Genomic DNA, 15963 nt, shown 5'->3' on the forward strand with positions numbered 1-15963 from the left:
AGGAAGGAAGGAAGGAAGGAAGGAAGGAAGGAAGGAAGGAAGGAAGGAAGGAAGGAAGGAAGGAAGGACTTAGAAAATCATCCCAGAAACTCAATTCATGTATCTTTTAGATTTGCGTTTCTGTGGTACTTTGTTTCCTTGGGAAGGATAGTTTCTATTTCTTTAGGAAACCTCTTTTGTATCTGTCTTTTGTTATAATTACTCTGCTCTATTTTCTCCAATGATTCATTTCTGATATTACTTTTGCCTGTTGTCTTGTACCATTCTGCTTTATTCTTTTTTAAAAAAGTTTTCCATCGTCAATGGTATTTGAGAAATGAAGGGAGGTAAATGTGCTTGGTAAGTCTACCATCTTGAAAAAATAGGTTTGTTGTAGTTTATTTGGAGTATGTTTTCTGTTTAGGTAGGCCTGGATTTTATTTCATAACAAAATGAGCTTTTCTGATGGAGTATTCTAAATATGTACATGTGGATTCCCTACTTGTCATCTGGTATACATAGAGGACAACAGGGGAGGCAGCAAAGCACCGCGGTTCCATAGAGAGACTCTGCAGCCATAGTGCTTGGCTTTGAGTCGTGGTTCTGCCTTTATCAGCTGCTTAACTTTGGACAATTTGTTTATTCTCTCTGTGGCTCAGCTTCCTCATCTGTACAGTGGGAATAATGATAGCACTTATTTCATTGATATGTTATAAGGATTAAATGAAATTACAGTTTGAAAAGTTGTAGCCACGTAACAAGAACTGTTGGTGTTTGCTCTTGTTGTTAAGATGTTTACAATTCCTAAGCTCAGATAACGTAGCATCCTGGTTTATGGGAATTTTTTACTAGAATGACTTGAAAGCCTTAGCTGTCCATTAAAGGGCTAATGTCACCTTGCTGAGGCACTCAGGGCCAATTCTTATCCTCGCTTTTGACTTAATTGGTTCTGTTATGGTTTTTTTCTTTTTTTTTAAGAATAAGAAAACTGAAACAGACGAACGTGGGAATTTATTTATGGAAACAGGAACATTGTTTTTCGAATAATTGGTCACCTACTTTTTTTGAGTGAATTAACATGTTTTACTGTTTCTCAAACCAGTAACCATTTTCTCTGTTGGATTCACATTAGCAATTTCCTTCTAAAAAATGAAACTTTTTTGAAGACAAAAGTCTAAACCATAGTTTTCCAGTTAATGTGAAAATTCCTCAAATTTTCATTGGTGGGAGCAGTACCCAAACTACTGGTTCAAAAGAGTGGCGATAGAGTGGTGAGAATGAGCAAGGCAGTCTCATTCAGCACAGCACACTGGTGGAAAAGATTTGTAAGTTATTTTTCGTTGCTAGAGACTGCTTTAGAATATCAAGGAAAGAGTTGCCAGTCTTAAGGGAGACAAACCTGTGAGCAGATTCTTACAGATAATGCTTAGAGAGAATGTACCAGTTGCCCTTTGGTAGCTCAGAAGGGAGCAACAGTTGCCATTAACTTATTTTCTAATATTAAGGAAAAACCCACCATTCCCAGCCTTGTATCAGTTTGGGGTGGGCAAGCATGTCTTCCAAAACGAAAATAGAATCCATACTGGATTTCGATATGCCTCCCACACATTTTGTGTGACCAGTATTCCTGTAAGAGTAGATGAAAGACTGCTAGCCCAATTTTCGTGCTTGACCTTGTTGGACAGTTTCTTATTCTAATGTAGACTTTTTTGACTGACCATCCATGTTGTGTGAGGCCATCAGGCTGCCAGTTTAGAGCCTGTGTCAGGCATACTTTTCGAGCATTAAGACTTCCACTCTAAATCAGACACATTCAGGTTCTTTGAGGCTGAGCCAACCACTGCATTTATTGAGACTCTAGATATGAAGTTGTTGCAACATTTTAACAAATTAGTCATGACTCAAGGGACTCAGCTGATTTATGCCTTTTGTTGGGCAGAATGGTGTATGGCTTTGGAATGAGAAGTTGAATGCAGACTCTGCTGTGGGGTGAATGTTTCAGTTGATAGCAAGGAAGTCAGCAGAGGGCAGCACTGAAGCTGCCATATCAGGCTGCTATGTGAGCTATTGATTGGTGATTGGTTTCAGTCCTTAACATTTTTATTTTTTCTGTTAAATGTCAGGAACAACTGAACTATAAACAACAACAACAAAAAGACTTCTCGGGAGCAAAGGACCTAATTGTGAATTCCTAATCTTTACACCCAGAAAAGCAACTGTATTTTGCAAAATCCAATATTTAGGCTTTTTCTTAAACACAGATTGACTTCTGCATTGTCGTTTATTGCTTTATGGTCACTGAAGCTGCCAGTCTATATACATAGAACCTCCCTGAAATGGCAAGAGAAAACATATCACTGGGTTGAGTGAGTTTAAGTGTAAAAGGAACAAGAGCCAAAGAAAGATTGGTTTGGCTTTTTAATGTAAGAGGGTGATTTAGATTTAGCAGGATACAATCATCCAATTGTCAGTTTGACATATATCTGTGGAGAACCCTGAAAATCAAATTGCCATGCATTTTGGTTATAACTACTACATTTACAAAATGTTGGATTTTAATAAATATAGTAGATGGAATAGGATAGGTTAAAGCCTCTTGACCACCCATAGGGGCCAGTTAGTGTCACTTTCTTAATGAAGCATTCTAAGGCTTCACTTTTTGCTCAGAGCATTCTTAACTTTCTCTAAAGCACTGCTATAGTCCTGGTGCAAGCTACATTTCCTGTACTCCTCAAATCACTGAAAAAATAGCTTTTAAAATTTCACATTGTACCTGAAACTTTTCTGAGTGAGAGAATGATCTACTTCTTCTTACCCTGCTTAGTTTAGATGTAGAAATCCAGAATTTTTTTTTAAACTTTAGTCACAATATATGTTTAGGATTCTTGTTCTTTTCTCCTCCCTTGACCACCATGGCCATCACAGAACAAACCTAATTCACTGTTTTTTTATGATTTGGTTTGTTCTTTCAATTTGCTGTTGGTTTGTGCCATATGTGTATGTTGGTGTTTGTGTATCTGTCTTACAAGTTACGAAAATATAGCGGTCAGATTTTAAAGGTTTTGTGTAAATCTATGCTTAAAATAACTCAATAAAAGCATTTTCATTGTGGGCTTGTGAAATACTTCAGTTCTGAGAAATTATCCAGTAATTCTGGAGCCCTCAAATAATGGAGGATTATCTAGCGTCCACATGTGGAATGTGGTTTTCCGAAGAGAGCTTATGTCATCAGTCTGGATTAATTTAATTTCACCATTTCATATTTTTCGCATGTAGAGTTTCCAATTAATAATTCAAAAAATATGGATGTAAGGAGCATTGACATTAACAATTTTTGGAGTAACATCATTTGCATACATGATGTCATCTTAACTGTGTAAATATATCATTTTTAATATAGAAAGTTATTTTAATAGATTTGGTTCCACATAGTTAAGATCTGCTAACATGAGTATAATGTGCCCTGTCATGCATTGAATATTGTATTTTTTTTTAATAGGTAAAAAATCCATTCCAGGTTTACATTAACTAAATAAAAGCCAACCCACAAGGACATAACTTTTTCCTTCATGCGTTGAGAAGGTCATAGATTTTTCCTCACATTTGTTTCTTGGCTTTTCAGCACTATTTTAAAAAGGAAAGTCTGTACTTTGGTGCCATAATATAGGAGAGCATTTTAAGGAAAATTGTTCTTAAGCTTTATTATGTTTTTTTAAAATTGAAAATATATTTGTGATGTTTTAAGACCTTTCATGAATATGTATTTTAATTTAAGAGCAATTCTAATCTTTTCTTTTTTTTCTTTTTTTTTTTAATATTCAACTTCTCCTTAATCCTGCTCTTAGAATTAGTTGCCGGCCCTTTTCTGTGCTTATGTCAGCATATGTTATGCTTTTATTTACAACCATAGATAATGGATAAATACTTTTTAGTGTTTATACAAATGGGATATACTTTACCTGTCTTGTTCTGCACCTCATTTCTCCTTTGAGCATATTCTATTGACTTCATTTCTTTTTAATGGCTGGATAATCTTCTATCATATCAATGTACTATAATTTATTTACTTAGATTGTTATGAATATTTAGATTTTTACCAAACTTTTGCTAAACTATGTTGCAAGAAATGTCCTTGTACCTTTATACTAATAGGGATTTTTAGAACTAGAATTGATCATTCCATAGGTGTAAACATCTAAATGTTTGATAATTTGTTAAATTCTCTTCATAAAAGGATTTTTTACAAACTTAGCATCCTACCAAGAGTGTATAAAGGTGCCTGTTTACCCACATTCAATATGACTTTTGGAGGCATTATGTCTTCATAAGATTCTTGTTGCATTAGTGAATCATTTAGGCCTGCATTGAAATTCTTCAGGCGATGTATAATATTTGCAATATAAATTATAGTCTTGTGGGTTCCAATGTGAAATAAATTTGTTGGATGGAATAGACTTAAAAATCAAGTTGCTTTGTTTTATTTTCTAAACTTGGCCAGACTATGAACCTCAAGCTCCATATCAGCCTCTGATTATTCTAGAAGCTGTTTTGGTCTCCCAGTAGGCTTTCTGCTAGTATCTTTCTTTGGGCTTTTAGGGGAATGTGAGAATAGGAGTGGCAAGTTTCTGTGGAAGACTCTGCTCTTTTCCAGTCTGTGCCATGTATAACATAACCAGACACCTTAGTTTTTAATCATTGGTACTTTGGTGGAAGAGGATCTATACCGAACAGGAGCCTATTTGAATTATATGTAATAGTTATTTACTAGGGGACATCATGTACCATTCCTTTTTCTTTTCTGTTAAAAAATCATTTGGCATGTTCTTTCATCTTACGGAATTGTAGCTAGCCACCCCTCCTTTGCACAGCTTAGATCAGCCCTCTCCAGGCAGTACTTTGAAGTCTGTGAAATACATAGATAATTTAGGCTGACATACTTGCCAGGCCCATTGAAAAAGCAGAATTGTTTGATGGCATGACACAAGCGGTCTGTTAACTGAGTTATAAAGAACTGAGGCATGTCCAACAAACCCTAGCCTTGGCATGACTTTTCAATAGTTCTTATTTTGTGGTGTGCAGTCAGTGGACTTTCTGTGATGTAGTATAGTCTCTTAGTGCAATATACTAGGAAATGGGAATGTTACTATACCCAGCAATTTCAAGGAGGGATGGGTGGAAATGAGTTTGTGGTTATTTTCTCCTTTGATTCAGTTCAGCTACAGTAGAGGGAGTATCTTAGCAAGATATGAGGAAGTAAGTCCAGAGAGAGCAATAACCCTTGGGAAATGTGAAAAGCCAGCCAATCAGTGTGGAGTTGGGAGGGGGTGCCTAAATAATGAGGTTAATCTAATTATTACGGTGGGCTTAATACAAAGCCCTAGAAGTCAGACCTTTCTTAAAATTATTGCAAAATTAAATCTAAAAATATGTAGTTCGTTATTGTATGTGTGTGCTATAAACATCCTGAAACATTTCTTGAATGAAATAGAGTATAATTTTTTTAAGTTCTCTTTTGTTTTTGTTTTTGTTTTGAGGCAGGGTCTCACTCTGTCACCCAGGCGTGATCATAGCTCACTGCAGTCTTGAACTCCTGTGCTCAAGGGATCCACTTCAGCCTCCCAAGGAGCTGGGACTACAGGCACATGACACCACCACTATGCCTGGCTAATCTTTAAATTTTTTTTTTTTTAGAGACGGAGTCTCACTTTGTTGCCCAGGCTGTTCTGAAACTCCTGGGCTCAAGTGATCCTTCTGCCTCGGCCTTCTAAAGTGCTGGGATTACAGGCCTGAGCCACTGTGCCTGGCCTAAATTCTATAATTTTTTAATTGTGATTTTATTATTCTCATCACAGGTTTACTTAATTTGTTTTTTAAAATTCTGAATTTTTAATCCAGATGTTGCTGCTGATATCAGAAATATAAAAGTTTTACGTAATTTGGAGATCAGGAAAAAATTACTTGGAATTTGGCAAAGATTATCAAAATAAAGCTTCCAGTTTATGTTGCTAAGCTGTCTCTTAATGGTAGTGTTACTGTTGAGCTATTCTCTCACAGCAAAAATGGAGTTACAAAGTTGTTTCAATACATGCCTGTGTGTTAAAGTGAAAGCATGTGACATCCACACCAATAAATGGGTACCACATGGCAAAAATACCCAGAAGCAAGTCAGTAGTATGAAAGGGATAATTTAGTTCTGTTTCAGTTCATTTTTTCCCTTCAGAGGGAGAGAGAGAGAAAGAAAGAAAGGGAGAGACAGAGAGAGAGTAAGTTTGTATTCCTACAGTGGAATCAGGCTTTTCATTTTAGTTTATGCATGTGGTTGGTTTAGTGAGGTTTCGTGCCTGTCTGATTTTAATGTTGACTTATAGCTTTTGGATACCAAATTTCTTTATCTTTAAAAATGGAAATGATGGAGGTGACAGTGGTATGCTACTCGCTTACCTCAGCTGGCATAGATATGGCCCGCTGTCTGCTCCTGGCCTGTCCTAGCTCCTGTTTAATAGCTATTTGTGTGTGCTTATCTTCTTTTCTAGGCTTTAGGGATCTACTCAGAAAATAATTATTGAGGTCTGGCGTGGTGGCCCATGTCCATAATCTTAGCACTTTGGTAGGCTGAGGCAGGCAAATTGCCTAAGCCCAGGAATTCGAGACCAGCCTGGGCAACATGGTAAAAGCCTGTCTCTACTACTACTACTACTAATAAAAAAAATCAGTGAGCATGGTGATATGTGCTTATACTCCCAGCTGCTTAAGAGGCTGAGTTGGGAGGATCGCCTGAGCCTGGGAAGTCAAGGCTGCAATGAGCCAAGATCATGCTGCTGCACTCCAGCCTGGGCTACTGGAGTGAGATCCTGTCTCAAAAAAACAAAGAATTACTGAGGGTTTAGGTTGTAGATGCCTTGTACTGGCTTTGACCTCCATCATCAAAGAATATCTAGAATAGAGCGCCTTAAATATAGTGTGTACTGAGAAATGTTAAATGGCAAGGGCAGTTATTTCTTTGTATCTGTTCAGTCCGAAGTTCAACTCAGAATATACTTTCCATAAGTAACAATACTATTCATGGCTAGAAACTTCACTGACCCTTAAAAATTATTTATTTCTGTTGCTTAAATGGAATTCTTAAGTATTGCAAAAACTTTTGAAAATTAAAACATCTGTTTATCGTATAAAAAAATTTCAGCAATGCACATCCATGACCATATTAAGTGGATATATAGCCATATATAAGTTTGCCGTTATATTGTTTGTTTTCATTTAAATCTCTTTGGGTAAACCCTATAGTGTAAAGAGCATGGGTTTTAGAGTTAGTCAATTCTGGTCAAATCCTGGTTTTGTAACTTATTAGCAATATAATTAATTGTATTAGCTCCAGCCAATTAGTTTGACTTTGGGCAAGTTACTTAATCATTCTGAGCTTTGTTTCTCCATCTGTTTTATAGGAATAATAATAAATTTATCTTGCATGGTTGTCTTGAGAATTAAATAAGGTTATAGATAAATTGACAGATAGGTAATACCTAGCATGTGCCAGATAATCGATACCACAGATTAACAGTTAATGTTAGTTTTCCTTTTACTCCATTTATGTGCTTACTCTTATATTATTTTAATATTAGAGTACAGTGTCTTAAACTGTTCATGTTTTAATTGGATATCTAGAAGATAAAAGGCATTCTGTATTTTATGTCAACCATTGCTAGTAGCTTTTACCTATGGAAGTAAATCCGTGGAAGTAGTTTTGCTCAATATATGCTAACATGAAGCAGCTTTCTATTTTCAGTTTATTCCCTCAGATATTAGTTTTTTCTTTCTCTTTTTAATATGAAAAGCAGAATGAGGCCAGCATTCATTTATGTTAGAGCAGTGGTCTCCAGAATTTATTAAAGGGCCACAGTGTTACAAAGTTAAATGATGACTGCTGACTTTCAGTCTTCCTCTCTATACTAGGTACTTCTTTTTAAAAATGAGTTTTATTACAGGTTTAGATGATTGTAACTATCACTACAAGGTCAAAAAGTTCCATCACCCTAAAAACTCCTTATTTTAGTCACATTGTTTTCGCCATACCTAACCCCAGACAGCTACTGTCTGTTCTCTGTTCCATAGTTTGGCCTTTTCCAGAATGTCATATAAATAGACTCACACTGTTTGTAGCCTTTTGAGAGCCTTGTTTCTTTCAGCATAATGCCTTTGAGAGTCATCCAAGTTGTCAAGTCTATCAAGTTCCTTTTTATTGCTGAGTAGTATTGTATAGATGTACCAATTTGTTTATCCATCAGTGTTCATTTGGACTGTTGGAATTCTTTTTTAAAATATTGACTTTAGCTGGGCACAGTGGCTCATGCCTATAATTCCAGCACTTTGGGAGGCTAAGGCGGGAGGATCACTTGAGCCCAGAGTTTGAGACCAGCCTGGGCAACAGAGTGAGACTTTGTCTCTGCAAAAAATTTAAAAATTAGCTGAGTGTGGTGGCGCGTGCCTATGGTCCCAGCTCCCCTGGAGGCTAAGGCGGGAGGATCACTTGAGCCCAGAGTTTGAGACCAGCCTGGGCAACAGAGTGAGACTTTGTCTCTGCAAAAAATTTAAAAATTAGCTGAGTGTGGTGGCACGTGCCTATGGTCCCAGCTCCCCTGGAGGCTAAGGTGGGAGGATTGCTTGAGCCCAGGAAGTTGAGGCTGCAGTGCACTTTTATATTATTTGTGATTGCACCAGGATGGGCAACAGAACGAGACCCTATCTCAAAGAATAAAGTGAAACAAAATGAAATTTTGAGTTTGTAAGTTTGTTTTAATTTTCAAAGTAGAGTAATATATACTAATCATGGAAAAATTAGGAAATAAATAAAAGTTGGAAAAAATTATCCTTACCCAAACATAACCTCTGTTAACATTTAGTTATATTTCTTTTCAGTCTTTTTCTCTGTTCATGGGGTTTTTTGGCTTGTGGCTATGTTTATGTAGTTGTGATTCTGTTTTTCATCTTTTTTAAATTATTATTATTTTTGTAGAGATGGGGTATTGCTATGTTGCCCAGGTTGGTCTCAAACTCTTGCCCTGGCCTTCCAAAGTGCTGGGATTATAGGCATAGCTGTTTTGCCTGGCCCTATTCTTCGTATACTTTTAAAAATTATTATTGTTGTGGTAAAAAACCTATGAGAGCTACCCTCTTAGTAAACTTTTAGAGGTGCACAGTTGCCGTAGTGTTAACTATACACACATTGTGCATATAGTGGGTCTCTAGAACTTTTCATCTTGCATGGCTAAACTTTTATACTCATTCAATATCAATTCCCCATTCCTTTTCCCTCCAACCCCTGGCAGCTACCGTTCTACTTTCTGTTTCTCCAAGTTTCATGACTTAGATACTTCATATTAGTGGAATCATGCAGTATTTGTCCTACTGTGAGTGGCTTATTTAATTTAGCATAATGTCCTCAAGATTCACCCGTGTTGTGTCATAGCTTCATAAACTTTAGCATTCTGCTTTTTTTAATGCTTCGTGAAGAATGTATTCAACGTAAGTAGTTTTTAAGAGATTACAAAGCACACACTAGTGTAACCATCAGCTGCATTAAGAATGGCACATTGCCAGTATCCTAAGCTTCTTTTTTTTTTTTTGAGATGGAGTCTTGCTCTGTCGCCCAGGCTGGAGTGCAGTGGCCGGATCTCAGCTCACTGCAAGCTCTGCCTCCCGGGTTCACGCCATTCTCCTGCCTCAGCCTCCCGAGTAGCTGGGACTACAGGCGCCCGCCACCTCGCCCGGCTAGTTTTTTTGTATTTTAGTAGAGACGGGGTTTCACCGTGTTAGCCAGGATGGTGTCGATCTCCTGACCTCGTGATCCGCCCGTCTCGGCCTCCCAAAGTGCTGGGATTACAGGCTTGAGCCACCGCGCCCGGCCTCTAAGCTTCTTATATGACCCCTTGCCATCACAGATTCTTGTTTTTAACCTAGGGTAATTGTTAGCCTAACTTTGGTCATAGTCATTCCCTTACTTGCTTCATAGTTTTCCAACCTATGTTTGTTCTTTAAATAATGTAATTTAGTTTTGCCTCTTTTTGAACCTCGTGGTCTCTTTTAAATTTTCATTTACTATTTTAAATATTTGCTGTTGCTATGTTATGATAAACCATCATAAAGATGCTTTCTAATAGCCACTTAGTATCCTGATGATTGATCGACTGTACTTTATGTAGCCATCCCTAATTTAGGTTGTTTATAATTTTACTATTGGAAATAATGTTGTAGTAAATGTCTTTCTACCTAAAGCCTTTTTGTATGTAGGACTATTTCCTTTGAGTAGTATTAATATTATGATTAAGAGACTATGAAGCTTTAGGGCTCTGATATATTGCTAAATTGTTTGCAAAGAATTTTACCAATTTATACCTCAGTGAAGTCTTATTTTCCCTGGTCAGCATTGAGGGTTTTCACTCTTTCCCCCAAATAAAACACCTTAGGGAATTTGATAAGCTGAAAAAAGACTATTTTATCTTATTTTGCATTTCTGAGGTTAAATCCTTCTCTGAATGTGTAATATTTGGTTTTCTTTTTTGTCGACTTTTTCTCAGTTTGTATTGGGGTAAATCAGTTTCTGAAGCAATGGTTAATACAGCCTTGTGACCAGTTCCTTTATCTTCCTAGATGTAGGCGCAAAAAACTACCGGCATCTCTGTGCTGTTTATTACAACAAGAATCCTGGGTTTGAGATCATTCATGGGCTGCTGGACAGAATTATGCAGTTGCTCGATGTGCCTCCTGGTGAAGACAAGGGGGGATATGTGATCAAAGCATCGGAAGGTAAGACAGATGAGCCAAATCCAGAGTTAGTGAAAGTGTCAGGAGGAGGCTACACCTTGTTTTTGATGAAGTTGGTAATTTTGATTTGGGATTTTAGAAAGAAAGGGAGATAGAGTTTTATTTCAATCAGAAAATATCCCCTTTCCCAAGCATTTTAAGAAAACACTTTTCAGAACTCTCATAAGTGCTGCACAGTATACTTTTGTTCCAACTGAGCTATGGTAACCCCTAGTTACTGGCACCTTTAAGCCATCAGCACCATGGTGAACCCAGAAGTTTTAACTGGAAGCTGGTAAGGCCTAAAGTGATGGTTTGCACTCAAAAGCTGCCTGTCTGGTGGCTTTAAGGCAAAAGAAAAAAAACCAAAAAACAAAAAGACCCCTCAGAAGTTATTCTGAAAGACTTCACACATGTTAATCAAGTTATAAAGTTGGCAGGGCAAGGGTGGGAATCCTCTGTATAAAATCCCAAGCACGGTACAATCTTTGTTGGGGAGTTTAAGTTAGGCTAACTAAATGGTATATATGTGCTCCTAATATTCTATTCATAGTTTCTCATTATCCAAGGAATTCTGAAATTTTTGCTTTTCATATTTCTGCAGCTTCAATCTAAATTAATTTTGTTAGATGAAAGGTCCAGAAACAAATTGAGAGAAATATTTTACCACTTAATCCTACTGTTTACCTCACTGTGCTTTATAACTCTATTTGGCGTCTTAAATTTCTAACAGAGCATTTATTTTTAAAGTGTTATTTAACAGTTATTTGTAGTGAGAGTTGGTGGGGTAATATTTTGGGTTTTCTTATATTTATTTTATTAGTCCTCAGGGATTGTTTTGTTGGTGGTTGTTTAATTTTTGTTTTGTTGTCATTTTGAAGCTCCTTTGAAAATAACCCTGAAATCTATGGGGTTTTTTAGGCTGAAGAAGTGTGTGGTTCTTTTTTTTTTTTTTTAAATAAATGAGAGATTAAATAAGCAGGAAGTTATTTTTTACCCACTTTCCATGAGAAATAATAAAATGCAGACATGTGTTATGCTTCTGGAGTTCTAGATGTTAGAATTGGATCTTGGAGTTCATCCAGCCCATGAGCCCGGTTTTATGAGTGAGGGAACTGGGGTTAGGCAAGTTAAGGAAGCTGGCCGGGTCATGCATGTTGACCCCACGGCTTCTGCCTCCCAGTATCCTTGCCAGTGTTGTCTGCCTTCATAGGGCCTGTATGTACTTATTTACCAGTTTACCATCCTAGAATTTTGCTTTAAGACCAGGTCATCCAGGTTTATGGCAACCTGTAACCTGATGTGAAGCATTTCTTTTCCTTCCACGCACAATCTTCTCAGAAATCTTATTTCTTAAACAGTTTAGCTAGATAAAAATTTGATGCAGATTGCGTCCTGAATGTGAGGTCCAATTTCTTTCATACTTGAAAAGTTGCAAAGAGCTGAAGTGGTAAATAGAAGCATAGCTTGTTGTGAATGTGATGCTTTGTGTAACCTTTAGATGGATAATATTTCTATAATCTGGTATCTTAATATTGTGACTTCTCCTGCTTCAGTCGGTTCCTTAGATATTTATTTATCAGAAGAGTGTGAGTTCCCAGTTATAAGGCAGACTTCAAAAAAGACAGCGATAAGTAGGACACAGGTGCCTCTGTCAGGCAACCTGCCAGGGAAAAGAACGCCACATACCGACCCACAAACCGAGATGTTAAAGATGTTAACATGATTGTCTTGACATTTCTGAAGAGGAAGAAAGTGCAGCTTCTTCAGGGCATCCAGAAAAACAATAGGGAGTTTCTGCAAAGTGAGATGGGCCTTTGGAAGAATAGGTGGAGACAGGGGAAGCAAGGCAAACTAACGATGGGAAACACAGGCTGTGTGTTTGGAAACACAGCAGACAGTGTAGTGTGGTTTGGCTATAGGGTGAGGAAGGAGCTTGAAACTATATTTGGAGTCTTGAATGCTAGGGAAAGACTGCAGCTAGTTAGGAGAAAAGTATTAAAGCTTCTTTTTTTAAAGCAGGTAAGTGATACTAGATCTGTACTTTAGAGGGATTAATTTAGCAGCAATATGTAGGTTGGGTGGGATGGAGAGCAGAGGTGAAGAGAATGGTGGGAAGGAATTTTAGCACGTTGTAGAGGAGTGAGAATGAGGACTTGGCCTGGATGGTGCTCATAGCTATACCAAGGAAAAGACTGATTTATGAAACCTTAGGAATATAGAAGCCACAGTATTCATCATTTGGAAAATTTTGTGATATGTTCCACTTGGAACCTTTTGTGATATAGCTAATTTGTGTTGATCTTCTTTTTAAAAGTCAGGTTTTTCTAATTCTAAACTTATGATATTATAATTTGAATTCCGTATAATTTAGCATCTGTACAGAATATAATACTTAGTATCTAGTTTCCTAACATGTAGATGTCTGCCGTTTTTGTTTAGAATTTTTTTTTTTTTTAATTAGGAAATACACATTCATAAACTGTCATTACTTCTGATGTGGTTGTAGATCTTTATGTTCAGTTTTGTTAGGCCAGGTTGTTATTTTGGTTTTTGATTTAGCATGAATATTTACAGACTCAGTCTTGTGGTTCCTTTTGAATCTACATTGGCTTTCATAGTAGAACACTGTAATCTTCTGAAGTTTTTCCATGTTTGAAATGTCCAAGATTATGAACGTGAAAAGCATTATACACATGGGCAGCCTAAATCAGTATGTATTTCAGTATATCTAATGGGCTTTCTTTGGGAAAGGCAGATTTACTTTCACCCCCATCACCATCATTGGCCACATTAGTCTCTTGGAGTCCTGGGCATGCACCTAGCTCTGGGTGCTTTTTTCTCAGGGTGCTTTCTGCAAGAACCATCAAGCCAGAGAGAATTGGTATCATTACAAATAATGGTTCCTCATTTCTCATAGGGATTTCTGTTTTGATTATCTAATGGCAAATATGATTATCCTTTTTTGTTTATGGTTGAAGAAACCAAGGTCTAAAGAAGTGGCTTGTCAAAATAAGTCAGTAACAAAGTTGGTATTAGTTTTCATCTAATATATATGTGTGTGTGTGTGTATATATATTTTATATATGTATATATTTACTTTACCATATATCTTTAAACTATAATAGACATACTAATTAAAATATATCTTTATGAGGATGCATACTCTTCAATTATATTATATATAATATTTACATATATTTAAATATATATTAAATATATATATTTTATATATACACACATACATATATATTAGATGAAAAACTAATGCCAACTTTGTTACTGACTTATTTTGACAAGCCACTTCTTTAGACCTTGGTTTCTTCAACCATAAACAAAAAAGGATATATATCATATATATATTTTATATATACACACACACACATGCATACATACATACCACAACTAAGGAACAAAATTGTTTTTCAGACTCCTAAGCAAATCAGTAAACACAGGAATTTTGTTACTGGGGCATGTTTAGCTGCATCATTTCCTCCAATTTATTGTTATTTTACATACAGCTTTTTTAACTAAGAAAATGTCTTCAGAGTATTAAAAAGTAGAGTAGAAGCAGATTAAGAACTACTGTTCCCTGCCATTCTTGATTACTGAGTTGTCTTATATTACTCTGGCATATGGTTTACTTTTTAATAATTAAAAATCCCTAGTGGCGTTGCAGTTATAATTGAGCTAAGTCTGTTCTCCAGAGATTCCTGCATATGTCAGTTACATCGGCACTTATACCTATTTCTTCCTGTCCTTCTAATGTATGCTACTAAGCTTTCTTTTGTGCTGCTTTGTTTGGTGGTAGGGATGAATGGAACAGAACTTGATTCACCTTTGAGAAACTTGGCCCTGTGCGTTGTAAGAAATCTGGAAATTCATCTGATTGATCTTTGCATTGATCTAAGGAGTTTTGTTGACATTGGAGTGTAACCTTGCTTGTTATGCAGGGGGCAGTCTTCTGCAGCATGTGGAGTATCTGCAGGAGCACCCAGAAAGCCCGTAGTTGTAGCTAGAGTGAAAAGCCATGGTCCCCTGGTCTTACATATTTCTTATTTCCTGAGCATCCTTGCAGTTAACACCATAAAGTGAGATGGAATGTCAAGTTGATGACAGAATAAGGTCAATGTTGAGTGGGAAAAAAAGAAGAACCTTTAACTTTTTAGCAGACTGCAGAGCATTTTAAGAGTTTCAAAAGGGTTCAACTCCAAATATTTCAGTGGCTTTGGGTCAGATTATTATGGCATATATATATGCTTTTTGTTTTTTTCAGGCTTCTTCCCCTTCGTTTTTTGTGGTTTGTTGCAAACTTAATTATGTATGTTAAGATGCATTTATCCTTTTCAAAAACCACTTCTGGGCAAGGAAAATTCTCAACATTTTTGTGTTTAGAAGAGTTATGTGGTTGCTGGGCAAATCAGTGGCAAAAATTATTTCTTGTAGAATGTATGGGCTTTGTGTGTGATTGGCTGCATTGACTTGAGCCTGTGTTTTTTTTTTCCCCCTTTAGCTTGTTACCTATTTCAGTTTTGATTATTTACAGTTCTACAGAAAATTTGAATTTAACTTGTGACAAGATCCCTGTTGGAGAGACAGAAGGTTTGGAACTTTAGTTTTGACAATTCTAGTTTTCATGCCGCTCAGCATACATTTTGTGAAATGAAAAATAACCTTGTAAGTAATATGCACATTTAATCCTGTACCATATGTATACACAGTGGGTAGTACCTTCTGCCACAGTAATACCTAACGATCATTGGCTTGACCTGGAGTTCATGACCTTTTTCCCCTTTCAGGACACCTGTGAAAGATTTCAGATGCTAAACAATATGGGTGAAATTGTAATGTTTCCCTGGTCGTCACACTGGTTTTTAGTGTAACATGAGCTTGGAAATATATGAGAAAAATATCTATTGAATAACTTGTTGAAGTGAAAGTGTTCAGTTTATGGTTTGATTTATACAAAATGTTCTGGACGTTTTGTATATAAAGGGAGATCTTTCTAGCATGCCCACATGTAGTTACCATCAAAAAAGAAATTGTGAAGACAACAGGTTGAAAAAAATTGGAAGTTTTTAAGCTTCTGACCTTTGGTTAGTCTGTATGGAAACTGTTTTTATTTCTCTGGATGTCTGCTTTTTTGTGTTTGAGGCAAGCTTACAAATACTACCATTTCCCTTAGCT

General features: G+C 36.6%; 1 protein-coding gene across 1 annotated transcript in view; it reads left to right on the forward strand.

Moving 5' to 3' along the window:
* The window catches only part of FARSB (phenylalanyl-tRNA synthetase subunit beta), a 57397-nt gene extending 42612 nt beyond the window's left edge, over positions 1-14785 (forward strand). Inside the window, exons 16-17 of the mRNA XM_017887861.1 lie at positions 10624-10779; positions 14730-14785. Of these exons, the coding sequence (XP_017743350.1) occupies positions 10624-10779; positions 14730-14785 (212 nt within the window). The remainder of the gene's footprint in view (positions 1-10623; positions 10780-14729) is intronic.
* Positions 14786-15963: the final 1178 nt, after the last annotated feature.

The sequence above is a fragment of the Rhinopithecus bieti genome, unplaced genomic scaffold, assembly GCF_001698545.2.
Source record: "Rhinopithecus bieti isolate Rb0 unplaced genomic scaffold, ASM169854v2 scaffold_17010, whole genome shotgun sequence".
NCBI classification, from domain to species: domain Eukaryota; kingdom Metazoa; phylum Chordata; class Mammalia; order Primates; family Cercopithecidae; genus Rhinopithecus; species Rhinopithecus bieti.